The 17,418-nt window shown below is 35.1% G+C and overlaps 1 protein-coding gene across 1 annotated transcript; it reads left to right on the top strand.

Moving 5' to 3' along the window:
- Positions 1-14,102: 14,102 nt before the first annotated feature.
- On the top strand, positions 14,103-16,355 carry LOC113761158 (protein NUCLEAR FUSION DEFECTIVE 4). The gene has a single exon (XM_027304019.1). It carries the CDS (start codon positions 14,181-14,183, stop codon positions 16,017-16,019), a length of 1,839 nt encoding a protein of 612 aa, XP_027159820.1. The 5' UTR covers positions 14,103-14,180; the 3' UTR covers positions 16,020-16,355.
- The last annotated feature ends 1,063 nt before the right edge of the window (positions 16,356-17,418 follow it).

The raw sequence follows: 17,418 nt of genomic DNA, 5'->3' as shown, positions 1-17,418 counted from the left end.
CCCATCCCTAAATAATAATTGACCACGTTTTCAACTTGGGCTATAGCGCCGCTTGCGATTTTTTGTGATTTGCTATTTGTTTTTGGCGGTTGTGAAGAAAGCATGGCACTAAAGTTGAAGGACCAAAGGCGACTCATGATGTAGAGAGGCGATCAAACTTTATAATTCTGATGATTATGCCTGTTCATATTGATAGCATTCCTTGGAGATGAAATCCGTAGGCAATACGAGACTTCAGGCAATGTACTTTCACATCCTATGTTTGAAATTTCTTGGCTAAGGGCCAGATTTGCTGGTTTTGCATCGAACTAACTGTTAGATGGAGCTCCAAATTGGTTTTTGTCATCTTCCTTCCTTTCCCTTTCCTGCACATCATTCCAAGTACCACTTACCAGATTGGATTATCGTAACTTTGGGAAGTTTAGACGAAATAAAGCTTTAAATCGACCTGTCTCCTTTGTGCTTAAAAAAGTGTCTTTATTATTAGTTAGGGGTTCCTTCAAGCATATTTCTGCTTCGCTTGACAAATGCTTAGTGAACTAAACACAATAAATTAACTAACTACGTTGAGTTGTATCAGGAAAAATAGATTTTGCAGTCACATCATCATCCACCTTTTACTTTTTAGACCACAATATGGTAGCATGCGCGTGCAATTGAAGAAATCACCTGCTTAATTCTCCACAACTTTTTTTTTTTTTTTTCCATTTGTCACTTGCTTCCCTGTAACTTTTTATTTCCAAGATCAAGAAAATGTTATGTTTACAGTAGTTAAAATCTTTGAAATACTAAACCAAAAAAAACAAAAAACTTTTTTGTTAAGTCAAACTATCTCTATACCATTAGAGTAGTCTATAATAACAAGCTGCTAATTTTTAATGTTTCATGCATATCCTTTAACCCTATTCGCAGCTTCAAGTTTGGCTGGACGTGCCATCCTGATTGTACGAAACACATCTGTTTGGATTGTAAGTTATTTGGAATTATTTGGGATATTTTTACTGTAGCACTTTTTGTGATGTGATGTATGTGAGATAAAAAGATATTGGGAAGATAAAAAAATGTATTGGAAATTGTAAAGATGATGTAAGCAAATAAAATTGGGGAAATATGAAGCAATCCAAAACGACAATTGTATCGGAAGCATATCCGTATCCATATCCGTTAGGCCGACTACCACCCTTCAGCAGCTTGTGACCCCAACATGTACTAGCAGACCAGCAGTTGACTTGTAATTTTACTGCATCATTAATTTCAAGACTTCAACAAATTCTTTTAGTTCCATAAACAGGAAAATACCAAAAACATAAAGTTTCTTTTTTTCATTGAAGTGCACATTCAATTCCATAGGCCTAAAATTTCTGAAGATCTTTGTTTTGTATATAACATATACATATATGCGCGCGCACGCGCACACACAGAGCCAGAGCCGGTGGCTCAAAAGTTTATTGCTTGTAGCACCTCAGGCTAGAGCAAAATTTCCATATACTTTATGTCAATTATAGAGGAAATAGGTCAGTGGGTGCGCAAGAGTTTGTCCTGTACCATCGCTCATCAAGTGGTAACAGAAATAGAGTAGAAGTACAATTATAGTATGAGACAAAAAATGATCTTAATTTTGATGTTTTTTACTATAATTAATGAGGTGGGATAGACTGATGAAAAAAAATGTGGTGGGATAGATTTCACATGAATAATCCGACACAGCACAGCCGCCTGATATATTTTGTAGTAGTAATTCGCAAAAGCAGACAAGAGAAGAGGAGAGGAATACGTTGACAAGGAAAGCATCGTTAAACTAATTAACTGAAAGTACTAGTTGATCTCTTCCCTGTTCCATCCATAGACATGTAAATTCTCAGCAGGCATTGAGTCGTTACTTTTTTAAAAATCCCAAGGCATGCTCTGGATAAGATGACATCTATCTAATACGCATCAAGAAACTAACCAAGGGCATGCTGCTTATTCAATGCAGAGTCTCACAACTTGACCCCTAACCAAGGGTATCTTTCTTGTTGTTTCGTGACTCTGTTAAATGTAATGAATTTTCAAATTCGATACATCTATGATGTGTTCTATAACTTTTTTACTATTGATGCAGCTTTTTTTTTATCAAACAAATTATGCTGGACGGCTGTGTTTTGAAACTCGGACCGGACCGGCTGGTCGAACCGAGAACCGGCCAAGTGTCCGGTCCGAGTCATGGTAAAAAACCGAAAATTTAAAGCCCGGTCAAAGCCGGTCAAAAACCGGGTTTGACCGGGAAAAAACCGATTTTTCCGGTTCAATGGGCTTTTTTTTAAAAAAAAAACTCAATCTTTTTTATATTATGTTTTGGCCCCCTAAATTGTTAAAACTTATTAATATACCTCAAATATTTCATATTTTATAAATATTGTCCTAAAATTTGATGTTATTTTTCAATTAAATTCATAATTTTAATTCTAAACTTGTTAATATTTATTAAATAACATTGCTACTTGATTGTTCTAATTTCTTTGTATTTTCTTGTTAAATATATTTGAAACATCAAATATATATGAATACACCTTTATTAATATTAACATATTATTAGATATTTTATATATAATATTTTAATTTTTAAATAATTTTTATTTATGACGTCATCCGATTCAACCCCAATCGATCCCCGGTCGAACCCATTGACCCCTGACCTCGGCCGAGTCGATACCCGGTCCGGTTCTGAAAACATAGCTGGACGGTTTCCAATTAGTGAAGAACTATCATGATTACTCCTTTCTAAAAAGGAAAAAAATAATTGTCACCGACACTAATCAAGTGGCACGATTGCGTAAAATTTGCCCGGTGGAACGTGGACCAAATAATTCAACCTTGTGAATGATGATCGATCAGTACCCAAATTTAAATCTAAAGTTTACTCTTGATATATATGTAAGGGTCTTGTTTTAGTAAACCTGTGTCTTGTAAAGGTTTTTTGTGCATTAATGAGCAACTTCATTAAAGAAAGGAAAATTTTGCTCGCTTTGGTGGAGGAGATTTTGCTTTTCATCCCTCGTGTCAGTTCAAGTATACCGTATACACAAGGGTCAAGAGCCTGTAGATACTTGATAATAATAATTAACCCAACAAAATTACAAATTGAGAGAGAGGGAGGAGTTAAATCCACACCCGTCCATCCTAATTTCTTAAATACACATCCCGCACTAAGTTCTGATACAAATTGTTGATGTTAATTGTACAAGTTATCAATGCCCCCCCGCTAGCTGTGTAGATTTAGAATATAACGATGCGGATTTAATCCTTCCCAAATTTGAGAACTTTGAACATATTAGTCTCCCTTCTAGATGAAATTACATCAATTTGCAAATTTTCTATTGTTGGTGTGTGTAAACACGCCCGGTAGTTGGCCTGAGAAGTACTGCCGCCTGCTCTAGAAGATCAAGGCAACTGTATAGTAGTATCCCAATTCCTTGGCTAGCTAGCTCGTTTTCCACGAACCATTTAGGTCAGATATTCATCATCTTTAGTGCTTTTCAAAAGCAGTTTGGTTTTCTGAATTTGAAGTGCCTTAGATAGTTGGTCATTGACCAAAGATGGTGGTGACCTTTAGCCTTTAGGAAATAAACAACTATTCCGTAGCCAAAAAAGTTGATGTGCTATGATTCATCTTATTCAGCCGCACATGATGCAAGTTGTATTTATTTCCAAGGCTTGCTGTGAAATTTCCTGGACTTTCGAGCGAGCATCGGATTGGTAGAAATGTCGGACACAAGAAGAAGGTTCCTTGGAAGGATGTAGAAAGTGGACTTGTGGGGGTACTTGCGCAGATTTTGGATGTACCTATCATCCCTAATAATTTTGACCAAGAAAATAAAAATCATCCCTGCCTAATAATTGTTGAATGGTCCAACAAAACCTCACACGTGTTGACGGATTTCTTTTTTTTAGGAGGCGACAACTGCCATATATCCTAATCTATCCTACACTAAGAGAGGAATGGATCTAATAAGGTCCAATGGTAATTCGGGGGGAACTGAACCACCACCGGATCAAACGGATGCAATACGCACCCGTCTGAATTTTTTGAAGTAAATCCACATTTTAATATGGCAATTGATGTGAACCCTTACCTTCCACCCCACCAAGCTTTAAAGGCTTGATGGTGGCCACCGGCCTTTGGGCTGGTGATTTGTTGACGCATTTCAACATGGGTAATTTGTCCATTTTTTGTTCTTATATGGTTGAAAAATGGGTTCCGTTGCAAGAACTGAAATAGCCCTAATACCATGCTAGTACACGGGTGAAATCTAGCTGCCACGAAGTCAATAATCAAGATTCATACAATGGAAATTTGGTTTCGGACCTTCTGTTTTTCAAAAAAATTTTCAGATTAAATTTAAGAAGTAAGGAGGAAAACCGGAGAATTAGAACCCAAGATTTCTAAATTCTGAAATTCCGAACTTTTAACTATTAGATCCGATCAATGTACAGCATTAATCTGCCTAGAATATTGTGTCTTTCTATTTTTTTCTTAATAATAAGTTAGATGTAACCTACAATAGTGAGATCAGTTAAACAAATTACAATCCACCGAAATCACAACTTACTCCCACACTTGAAGGACAAATACTCACTGGGTTTGCATTTTGGGTGATAGATCTTTGATCACAACTATTATAATTATATGTTTGTTAAATCTTTTACTTAACAGACTGTCAGTGGAGGTAAATGATGACAGGCAAGACGGCCTCGAATCACTCAAAAGACACATGAGATGGCAACCCGTTAATAGATGATGCTGCAAGTCTGCAACTTGCAGTTTATTTGTCGCGATTTTACTGTTGGGAAAAACCAAACAAAGAAAGACCAAATCTAGAAAGAACAGGAAAAACAAGATTAAAAGCTGTTTAATTTTTTTATGATAATGAAAACCTGTTTAATTAAGGTTGAACTTGGCAATTGACAGCCCAACACAGACGATAGATTAGTTTTTTTGGAGGAGACATTAATAAATAATTCAACAGTTGTCGCAGATAGGGGTTCTGCGGAGATGTCGCTTCGAGAATTTAAACGCCAATTCAGCATGCACGTGCAAGGAATGCAGTAGATAAGTCAGTCGGTTCTTCTGAGGTTGAGTCATTTGTGCTGAACATTTAAACGCCACTAAAGAATTTGATTAGGTTTCCCTGCTGAAAAATCTCCTGCAAGTTGTCGACGCGAAATTAATGTACTTAAATATTGACGAGTTTCATTTTGAATTTGTATACATTTTTAGGACAATTTGTATGCATATTTTGAATCTTGAATCTATTTCGACGGATCTCATCATTAACTTAAAATCAGTGGTGGAGCCAGAAAAAAATCTCAGTGAGGGCAAAAATAACATTAAAATTTTTTATCTGCTCTTTTTTTAGTTTTTTAAGCAAAAAAAAAATAAAATTTCACCAACAAGTACAATGATACGTATATTCTATGAAAAACATAAAAAGACAAATTCAAAATTATTAATGTAATAATAATTTTATTTTAAAAACAAACTAAACTATTTACAATTGTTCACGACGAGTTTTTATATTTTGATAACGATTTACGACTTTCTCATTTTGAACTTCACGAAGTATATTTTTCTCAATATAAGTAACTAAACAATCATTCATCCAAGTGTCTCCCATTTTATTTCATAACCGATTCTTCACTATATTCATAGCTGAAAAAACTCTTTTTACTGTAACTGTAGCAACATGCAAAATCAAAACTAACTTTAAAAGCATATAAACCAATGGATACACAATATCTCTCTTAGTCTCCACCAACCTTTGAGCTAGATAAGAGACTTTTCTTAAATCGAGAAATTCCTTAGCTGATTTCAAGTCATTAATATAAGTATCCAATTCAGTGTCAAGTGCAAGAATATCCAACTTAGAATATCCAATTCAGTGTGGGACGGCAGATGGGATGTGCTTATGAGCAAAGTTCGGTGCTAATAGATTTGTGGCTCTGTTGGGGGGAAAATGGGAAACCAGAGGAGCAATAAATGATGGAGGAAAGGGAAATTGAGAAGTAGAGACAAAGGAAGTAAATGATGGATTAAGAAAGAGAAACCGTCGATTGGGAGGGAAAATTGGGGACAGAGGAGGAAAGGAAATTTGGGGAGTGGGGGCACACTCAAAATTACGTTAAAATTGTATAAAAATTATAAGAATTTAAGGGGGCAGTGGGGATACCACCTTAAATCCGCCCCTGCTTAAAATCTGACGATTGTAATATGTACAAAAGGGAGTTGTAGTGATTTATCTATTTAAAAATAATTACAAAATTTTTATAATTTTCAGATCTATTGCATCTGTTACAATGATTTAAGTCAAATTGTGGTGCTGGATGCTATTAATGAACTTTGTTTTTATAAAAAAAAAAAAAAGAAGGTTGAGTTGCCTTACCATACATACCAATTTGGAGTTATCTCGTATTAAGTACATTTCACAAAGTTGATGAAAACCTGATTCTATTGGCTCAAATGTAGGAATTGGAAACACCATAATTAGTCTTTTGACATGATGAGATCATGAGAAAGTTGGAAACGTTTCCCGTCTTGTTCTCAAATGAAACACGTACATATGCTTACCGCCCCCAACCCTCCTGCGTCCTATATTTCATGTTTGGCTACATTTCATGTTGAACCCTAGACTAAAATTTCACCGTCAAAGTAATGAAAAAAGAGTTCTTCACTCTTAAATGGCACTCACTATCAAGCTCAATCACTTAAAACCCAGATGCTTATCATTGTTGAATGACGTGACAATCAAAATCATTGCATGTAAACTGAGAGAATAGTTGTCTAAGTAAAATTTTCCTCTATTCCGAACAGGAAAATGCACACCATTGAAACTAGACTATTGCAAACCACACCTTTACCAAAGAAAGTTCAGTTGTTCACACTTGTCCAAACGCTGAAGTTTATTCGATCAATTTCCCAGCCACGTATTATTTGGTTTTGTCACCCGTAGCTTTCGAACGTTGGACGGATGCACAACGCTACGCAATTAAACTTGTAGTACATCAAAACACACTTAGATGCGTCAACCTTTCGCGATGCTGATGCTACTAGATACAAGTGATTATCTCTTTAAATTTTTAGTTCCTCTCTAGAACCTATTCTTTTTTCCAAGAGTTCCTGGAATATTATGCCAAGGACTTTTCCCCTGGCCCTCAGGACTGATTAATCAAGCATAATAATTGTATTAAAAAGAAAAAAAGAAAAAAACCACTGCATTCACACACATTGCTTCGATCCAAACTCGAATAAGTTCTTTTGACCACGCTTCTTCCGAGCGTGATCGCATATCTTGAGCCCTAATCAGGTAGATATTAGTTCTTGCTGATCAGCAGTTCAATTAGTCAACTACATTTATCCAAAACATACACTTGTATTAACTGATCGACGACTGATTTAATTAGATGAAAAAAAAAAAAAGAATATTGAATTTTCTTGGAGGACAATTCCTGGTGAATATGTGGTGCGTGTAAGATTTGCTTATTAGTGATAGTGATCAGATGCTTGCAAATTCATGGCTTGTTTGACTAGATCACAAACGTGGCAGTCCAAGAAAAGGAACCCCCCCCAAAAAAAAACGAAGAAGAAGAACTGTATTTCCAAATGGTTTCTGGTTCTGAAGTGGCTGTATGTATCTATCTGGGATCGGAGTGCCGGTCCATGTACATTAGCTTGATTGTTTGACTGAAACTAGTTCAGTTGATCCAATTCAACAAGGGAAGTTTACGATATACACACAGGGGGGTGCAGGCTCTTGATTCCTAGCTTTGCAGTATAGTTGGAGAAATTAATCGTGTTTTCACCTTGAGTCGAAGTTTAAACTTGTAAAGAAGAAGAATTTCTCGATTAAAATGTTCAAAGTGAAGCTGACAAAGAAAAAAAAAAAGGAGCAAATTTTTAGAAAGTATTAATGATTTATGTGGTTGCTTTTTCTCATTTATAGTGTATTATCTACGGAAATTTCAATTGGAACTAAACTGTAAGAAAGAAATTTCGCGAAGTTGAAAGTGTCATTTGAAACATTTAAAGCCAAATTCAGACTTTTAAAATCTTACATACCCCCAAAAAAAATTTTTCAGACTTTTAAAAGCGTCGGAGAAAAATATTTGAAAGAAAAAAAAAACCTGAAACCTTAACAGTGACTTTCATGAATTATTTGGTGAATCCATAGCTCATCTAACTTGCATCATCAAGTGTCATTATTGACACTTCACTCTTTCTCCAAAAAAGAAAAAATGGAAAAAATTTTCATTGGTTCCAATCTCATGGCAGGCCTAAATGTATCTCTCTCTATATAATGCATATGCCATGAGATTGGTATTAGATAAAAAATTGGGTCATTAATTATTATTTCAAATCTACCATTATTCAATACTTATCAGTACAAACCACCAATAACCTCCTTTCTTTTCAAAAAAGAAAGAAAGAAAGAAAGAAAGAATTTAATTATAAGACTAATAAAATCTCCAATAATTGCCAACAAATTATATCTTCATTTTTATGAATATTTTTTAATGTGCCTTCCCGGCCCACTGGTAATTAAAGAATCTGCCTAGCAAAGGATAACAAATCGTTTGACTTGTTCAGTTTTTGACAGTGTAAAACGAGAAAATCTACATAACATTTTCATTTCCGTGAATATATGATTATCTTATGTGTACATATCAGCTAAAAATGATTATGTATACAAGTTAATGGATTCTAAATATTAAGTGGAATTATTAATTTTGAATTTATCTCGATAATGAATAATTATTTTTGATAGTTTGCATTATTCTTCCCATAAATTCTTTCTCACACTTTTAAGAATTTTTATATCTTTAAAATGTTTGGACACTCATAATCAGCAAACCGTTTTCTTTCTTGAGAAATAATTAGAACAGTGATGTGTTCAAAGCTGTTATACACAGAATCATCCGTTTGTCTTCAAGCACCACAAGTTTAACAGTTGAATATTCTAGTCAACATAAAAGACATTTGCGATATATATAGGAAGCTTGATTTTGATCCATGAGAGGTTAAACGTACGTATAAAGTTCAACCACCGTTATCTATATATTACAAGAAAAATCAACCAATATACACCTAGGAGTAGAGAATTTTGACATCCTTGAAAATGGTTTGGCAATAAGATTCAAACTAATTTCATGCAAGTAATAGAGTCAAGGTTTGCATCAAATCGTTAACAACTTATCACCACGTTCGTTTATTATTTTCGGTCGAATTATCACTTTTCGTTGAGATGAAAGTGAGAGCAATAGTATCATATATGAATGCTGTCAAATACTGTAAACAAGTATGGTCAAAGATTGTAAGCATGATAATCACGAAAATGAATTCATTTTATTTTTTTCTTCGAAATGCGATCCACCTTCACGATGAAATTGGTAGATCTTGCACTAGTTCATACTGTAAATTACAAATAAACACTCACAAAATTGGAGATAGGTTTAATTATCCATCTCCCTGATATATCCAACTCTTTCGGAAATTTTATTGAAATACCATTGGCTTTTACTTGATTAAATGTTTTAGTTCCTCTTCACCTTTTCTTCTTCAATTGGTCCTTCTCAATACATGCAAGAAAAACAATGCTTATAACTGGACTTCTTTCTACCCATCTTCCTCTGTTTTTATTTTTTGTTTAATAAAGTCTCTTCCAAGATATTCTAGTGACAGTTTTGTTTCTCTTGGTGTTTTATTAGCGAGAGTTTTCTTCTCTCCTAAATTATCCCAGTGAGAGTTTTGTTTAGTTTTTGTTATTTTTTCTCATATCTAAGAATTTTTTTCAAATTTATATGTTAGATCTAAAATTTCTTGAGTTTTCTCGTCAGATCTCGTCATCAATTTTGAATTTAAACTAGTTTGATAGCATATATGAAGGAAAAGACATGCACAGATATGTATCGAGTACTTCTTGCAAATGGTCAGATCTGATGATTTGTAATTTACAATATAATCTTTTATATTTTGTAACTCTATTAAATCTAATGATTTTTTTAGATCACATATATCTGTAATATGTTCTATGTGTTTTCTACTATGAATGCAAATTGCTTGTCAAGTAAATCGTGCTGGAAAATTTTCAACTAATTTATTAATAATATTGACTTTATTTTATAAAAAAAAAAAAAAACAATGCTTAGATACCGAATTTGCCATAAAGACAATTGCATGTCAAGAATTAGCTTTACTATTTTAATTTTAATAAGCATGAATTTCATTGGTGAATTGTATGAGGAGTCTAAAATTTAAAAAAAATTATATAAGATACAGTATATTTTTTATACATTGTCAGTGGATAATTTTTTTTTAATACTAGCATGATTAAATCATGTCACATAATATGAATTTAATTTTGAAATTCAAGTTATACATATGTGACATACATCCATAGTTATTTGTATAAAAAAAAATCACTATATTATCAGTGTATAAAAAGTTAATTTTGTAATATATTTACCGTTGTACCCTCATTTTAACTGATAAATAAGGAGTTATCTTAGGGGTTGCAAGTGATATTCATCAAACCTCGTTGGTGCCGGGAATTAGGCTTCACAAAATGTCATGATCTAGGCGCATCCTAACTACCCAACCTAATTGTATTTATTTCTAGGTTTGTTAGGGCTTCTGCTGACTTTGCATTAATGAAAAATAATTGTTCATTAGATAAATAATCACATTGCTTCAATAAACTGCCCAATAACATCAATGCTGTCATTATCTTTTATTGAAGTGGTTGGTTTAGACCCAAGAGGATTGTATGGGAGAATATTCCGTGGAGCCATGGCAGCAGATAGAATGGTGAAGCCTAACTCTTCTTTGGAGAAAGTTCTGTTAAAAAAAAAAATCTTCGGAGAAAGTTACTAATTAAAAAAAAAAGTATCTATAAATCAGAAAAAGCGGATGCTGTATCTGTACTTAATAATTTCTCAAATCAGAAAAAGTATCTAAAAATCTTTCTACCAATTTGAATTTATTGCACGATAGGATGCTGTATCTGTACTTAATAATTTCTCAAATTATCTTTTTTTTGGGAGGAGAAAGAGAAGGGGTTGGAGAATTGGTATACACAAACAATTTTTCTCCAAGCATTTGTTTTTTTTTATTCATAAATTAAATTATCTATGTGTTTTGCCTTCAAAAAAAAAAAAGAAAAAAATCCAAACAAATCTGACGCCTTTATACATTTCGAAGCCAGTACCCTAAATACGGTGGTGATGAGAAAACATACGCCTTGTTTGCAAAGTTATTTAAAAAAAAAAAAAATTTACTTTTCGTGGACGCATTTATTAATCATCTTAAAATTAATTGTTAACTTTTTTTTAGTGTAAGTGAGAAATTTCGAATCCGGATCTCCCACTTACACTCGTTCCTTCTGTACTATTCAATTTATCTCTAATCCGTCAGTGACATTTTATCTCACATATATCAAATTTCTAAAGTATATTTTTTTTAAAAAAAAAGTCCAGAAAGACTCTAGTTAAATAGAGAGGGGCATCATGTCTTTGTGCTTTAAACATCCTACACATTTACACAGGTCAAATGACCAAACAAAAAGAAATACTAATAGTTGTAACCAAATCTCATTATAAAGAAAGTGACCCAAATAACCCAAGCAACTGTTTGCCGTTTTAGAGGTTTTCATCATGAATTATCTCTTGGAATTTATGGTAGCCAAGTCTTCCATGCATCTAAAAATATCCCCCAACCCTTAGTGCGTGGATGCCCCACTTCATTTTATAGAATTTGTCTAAGACTACATGATAGGAGGTTACGTACAGTGCTGTTTGTACTTATCGTGATCTCTTGTTTTTTCCCCCTCTTAATAGGCTTTCAACAACTATATTTTCATTTTTTTAGGACGGAAAGAAGAAAAGGGCAAGCAACTAATGGTGAAATATCCACGTCCCAAGCGTGAAAATTCTGAACTTTAGGAGAATTAGTTGACACAAAAATCGTATGGACATCAAAACATGGAAAGTATAATTAATCTTCTCCTTTGTCTGCTCTTCAAGTCGATGAAAATTTTGAGTAAATCTTTCTTTTGTATTGTCTGATCCTGGCAAGTATAAGGGCCATATATCAATCATCCTCAGTTTAAGCATGTCTTCCTAGTTTTAACTTTAACTTCATAATTCCAAAATATATAGAGCTTCCGTCCTTAATTTAGTTGATTAGTAAAAGAAACCATTTTTGCTCAATTAACGTTTCATCTCAATTTAGTTGATGTACCGGCCATATTGACAGGCCTGGCAGGCATGGTTCAATACTTCGATAAGAAAATGAAAGGGTATGGAGTCTGTAGACAAGTGGAATAATAATGGTAGCAGTTCGATTCTCTAAAAGTGACTCAATACATGAATGAGAATCAAAATAAAGCATATGACTAGGCATTAATTAAGTTACTGCGAGAGGAAGTTCAACAAAAACTCTCAACCAAAGCAATGTTGGAATTGAATTGAATCTAATCCTGTCGGGCTAGGGTATAATTACGAGATAGAAACTTGATAATGCCATAAAAGGATATCAAAATTTATGAGCTCCAGTGAATGATTAGATTAATAAAGCCACCTAATGTTGCCTTTGGCTTGAAGCTCCAACAGGGAAAAAAAAAAAGTTCCAACTTTTCAAGCTCGATTGAGAAGTAATCCAATCACTTTTTTAAATTCTTTAGTGTGTGTGTGTGTATCTTGTACAAGTACAGTTTAACAAGCATCTGATGCTCAAGTTGTGGGTTTTTGTGATGAAATGGTGCTATGGCTTATCATACTAATTCAGAAATTAAAGATTCCTATAAAAATTAGACATTTCGGGGACTAGAAATGTAGCATGTAATTTTATGCAAAAAATGCCAACGTCGTTAGCTTAACAGAATCATCACCATTCAGCAAATTTTGACAGATTCTTTACTTGGTTCTTTTCTATTTTGCTTAGGTACTTTTATTAGTCTCAAAAGTTGTACTTTTCTGTCACGGAATGTTTATTTCTGATTAAGGCAAATAAAAGAAAATGTTGCTTTTATGACAGAGACTGGAGCTTAATCCATCTAAAGCCTCTTAACATGATTTTGTGACTAACCAATGGAGCATGAACAGGTCACTTGCTGGGAAAGTGCTGATGAGCAGAGAGTATTAACTATTCATATATATATATATATAGTCCTCTTCATTTGGTGCAACTAATAGTTGACTTGATCATATTAAGTTATGACTTATTAAGTTTGATCATATTGTATGATTTGGTGTAACTATTCATATTAAGTTTCTCACACATATATATTGCTGTTGGATTGAATCAAAATATTGTTTGATTCCATGATCATGTATTTAGTCAAGTGCCTGAATCCCAATGAATCTTGCTTTTTCCTTTGCTATTAGCCATTAAATTAAATTAAGAAAGAAAATCAGTGCATGGATAAACCAACAACTAATAAAGAAACTAGCGAAACAAATCGCCCGGTTTTTGCCTTGATCTTTCAAATTTATAATTCTGTGATCTCTTTGCCCGATAACACAAAATGGAAAATAAACATCAACTTGATCTCAAAGATGCAGCAATTACGACGCCATTATTAAAATAATCTCATGGATAAGAAGCTTAATTGACATGTGATCTTCCCAAGTATAACTCCAACTATTGATATACAACAATCTTTGGTAGTTCCTTTCCATATAACCAAAGAATCAAACAAAATATTCATCTCTTTTTACAACCCACCCTTCCTAGTAGGGTTGCAAACGAGTAGAACCAAGTCGATATTTGGCCTAATCGAGTCGAATGTTGACTTAATTTTTTCGAATTCGAACTTGAGCTCGAGCTCAACGAGCTGACAATTTTGAAACTCGAGCTCGAAAAAATTAAGTTGAGCTCGATATTGATCAAGCTCGACATCGAGCGGCTCGTCGATTTGTTTGCATCCCTACTTCCTAGAACTATACTATGGTCAACTATAAAGTCTTTGTACTCTCTCTCTCTCTCTCTCTCCCTCCCTCTCTCTCTCCAAATAACACTTGTAAACTAAGGACAAGACAACTACTCCTATAAATAAGTCATATGTTTCCTGGCAAACTTCCTTGGCATGCCATAAGCTCCTAGTCTTTGCCAATAGGCATTAAACAATAAAAACACACATATCAACTTAACCATGGTGTTTGCTGGCAATTATGGTGGAGGTGGTGGCTGCTCAAACATGGGTGGCTTTGCCGTCCAGGTCATCACCAGCCGGTGGTTCATGATCTTTGCCACCATTTTCATCATGGCTGCCGCTGGTGCAACATACATGTTTGGCCTTTACTCACAAGAGATCAAAACAACCCTTGGCTACGACCAAAGTACACTCAATTTACTCAGTTTTTTCAAAGACTTGGGATCTAATGTTGGTGTCCTCTCAGGCCTAATCAATGAAGTCACCCCACCATGGGTTGTACTGTCGATGGGTGCAGTCCTGAATTTCTTTGGCTACTTCATGATTTGGTTAGCCGTGACCAAAAGAATATCCAAACCCCAAGTGTGGCACATGTGCTTGTACATTTGTATTGGTGGAAATTCTCAGTCATTTGCCAATACAGGAGCCCTGGTCACAGCAGTCAAGAACTTCCCGGAAAGCCGGGGAGTTGTGCTTGGACTTCTCAAAGGTTTTGTTGGCCTAAGTGGTGCAATCATCACTCAACTCTATCATGCAGTGTATGTTGATGATACCAAGTCTTTGATCTTGATGATTGGCTGGCTTCCAACAGTTATTTCCTTCACTTTCCTTCGAACAATCCGAATCATGAAGGTCGTTCGAATCGAACACGAGCTGAAAGTCTTCTACAGACTTTTGTATATCTCACTTGGGCTCGCTGGATTTCTCATGGTAATTATTATACTCCAGAAGAAGTTTAACTTCAGCCATAGTGAGTTTAGCATTAGTGGTGTTGTCGTCATTATTTTGCTCTTTTTACCACTTGCCGTTGTTATTCAAGAAGAGCTTGATACGTGGAGGAAAAAGAAAGCTGCCCTGGATAGTATTTCTCAGCTGAAAGTTATCACTGAGAATCCCAGTCCTGATCAGGCTGCTGCAGCTGATTATCAGCCAAAATCAACAGAAAAGCAAGTGGAATTACCATCTTCGTCCGCAGTTAAAAATACTACAGAGCAACAACCTACCACAGAAATCCAGGAAGTATCTTGCTGGAGAACTGCTTTCAGGCCACCAAATAGAGGTGAGGATTTCACCATACTTCAGGCACTCTTCAGTATGGATATGTTCATCCTGTTTCTGGCAACAATTTGTGGTGTTGGAGGTACTTTGACTGCAATTGACAACTTGGGTCAGATTGGAGCTTCACTCGGCTACCCCAAAAGAAGCACTAGCACATTTGTGTCACTCGTGAGTATTTGGAATTATCTAGGAAGAGTGGTTTCAGGTTTCCTATCTGAGCACTTTTTAACCAAGTACAAATTTCCTCGTACCCTGATGCTTACAATCATAATAGTCATATCCTGCATAGGCCATCTTCTCATAGCTTTTGGTGTTTCAAATGGGCTATACGTTGCATCAGTAATCATAGGATTTTGCTTTGGCGCTCAATGGCCATTACTTTTTGCTATAATTTCTGAACTTTTTGGCCTCAAATATTACTCCACTCTCTACAATTTTGGCTCCGTGGCCAGTCCAATTGGCGCATATCTCCTCAATGTGAGGGTCGCTGGACATCTATACGACAGGGAAGCTGAGAGGCAACTCAACGCGTTGGGACTGAAGAGGAAGCACGGAGAAGATCTGAATTGCGATGGAGTAGAGTGCTTCAAATTGTCCTTCATCATCATTACTGCAGTAACAGTTTTTGGAGCGCTGATTTCATTGATTTTGGTGTCGAGGACTAGAAACTTTTACAAGAGCGACATCTATAAGAAATTCAGGGAGGAAGCCAAGGCGGCCGAGACTGAAATGGCATTGCCCGGAAATGGCACCGTTGTTCCAAGCCGTAACAAGGAATAGACTAAATATTATTGTAATTTGTCAACGTAGAATTTGTGTAGGTTACAGGCAGGTACAATTAACGTTACCCCAGCTTAAAGTCGAACCAGCTGATAATTACAATCCTTTTCTTTTTCTTGCTTGTAAAGAAAAATTCCGGGTTCGACTCTCAATCATTCTATTCCCTCAAGTCTCCAATTATCAAACCTTGTCTGTTTTTGGTTGTCAAATATCTGGACTCCGCTTGCAACCACCGCAATCCACTCTGTTTCCAAATTCCAAGTCTCCACTGCACTATAGAAAAAGAAGAAGAAATTGGGTATTCTGCTGCTTAGTATCATGCAAAATATTTTTCTTCTTAGTTTTAGTTTCAATTCCGTAAACATTTACTTACTTTGTTTGACTTGAAAATTCAAACAATTGCTTAATTAAATCAGATGGGGTCTGGGCTCTTTTTAGTCTTCTGCAATCACTATTTATTTCGAGTCCACGAGTCTATGTCCAGTGACAGTGTTGAATGATGAAGATCGTTTTCACCTTGTTTGACTTGATGGTTCGTTCTCTTCTCAATTCCTTTGCAGATTTTGTCATGGCCCCCCAATTGTGCAGCGACCCAAATTAAAGAATATTAATCGTTGGCTGGTTGCTTTGGTCGGCAACCGGCAAGTGAATGAAATTTGAATATTCAGAGAAACCGCGTTACATTATACAAGGCTGATGTCGACTCAGAGTTACTCTGGCATCAGACAAGATTTTCTTTTTTCATTCAAAAAAAAAAAACTCAACCCTTCATTTTTTTTTTACCATCAAAGTGAGAATTCATTGGCCAATGTTACAGATTTCAGGTTACGGATTTATATGGTAATCCATGAGCATGTCTGCTTTAGTGTAAGGACGTTATAATAAACCAACTATTCAACCACTTCTAGAGTAGTTGGTCACCAAGTACATGTTAAAAAATTCCGTTTTTTCTGAAAAAATTTGTAGCGATGCATAGGCACTCGCCTGGACTCAGTCCCCTTCGAATTTTCTTTGGACCTTTTTAGATTCCTCCTCTTCCTAATATAGAGTAGGAATAGGTGTAGAATAGATCCTATCTTGTTCAAAAAAAAAAAAGTAAGGATGTTATAATAGTTATATTACGTGTCTTTATCACCTTTTTAAAATCTTATGGGTTAAAAATGCCTACTTATCAATGCAGCCGGTCTGAAAGGGATGATTTTGTGCTCTGACAGAAGTTAAATTACCAAACACAAGCTTCATATCACGCGTTCCTAATGTCTTTTCTTCCCGTTTTCAGGGAAATTGCAGATGTGCCTTGGCCGTGGAAAGTGGCATAAGTGGACAATTGGCCCCGAAAATGAAATGATTTGGATTTTTGCTTGGATGGCATTTAATCAGCAGTTAGTATCTCACATCC

The sequence above is a fragment of the Coffea eugenioides genome, chromosome 2 (assembly GCF_003713205.1).
Source record: "Coffea eugenioides isolate CCC68of chromosome 2, Ceug_1.0, whole genome shotgun sequence".
NCBI lineage: Eukaryota > Viridiplantae > Streptophyta > Magnoliopsida > Gentianales > Rubiaceae > Coffea > Coffea eugenioides.
The sequence above is the reverse complement of the archived record's forward strand: the minus strand, read 5'-3'. Positions and strand labels throughout refer to the sequence as shown.

What these genes read in the sequence shown, in the direction of transcription:
- LOC113761158 (XM_027304019.1), top strand. Translation starts at nt 14,181, where the DNA reads ATGGTGTTTGCTGGCAATTATGGTGGAGGTGGTGGCTGCTCAAACATG.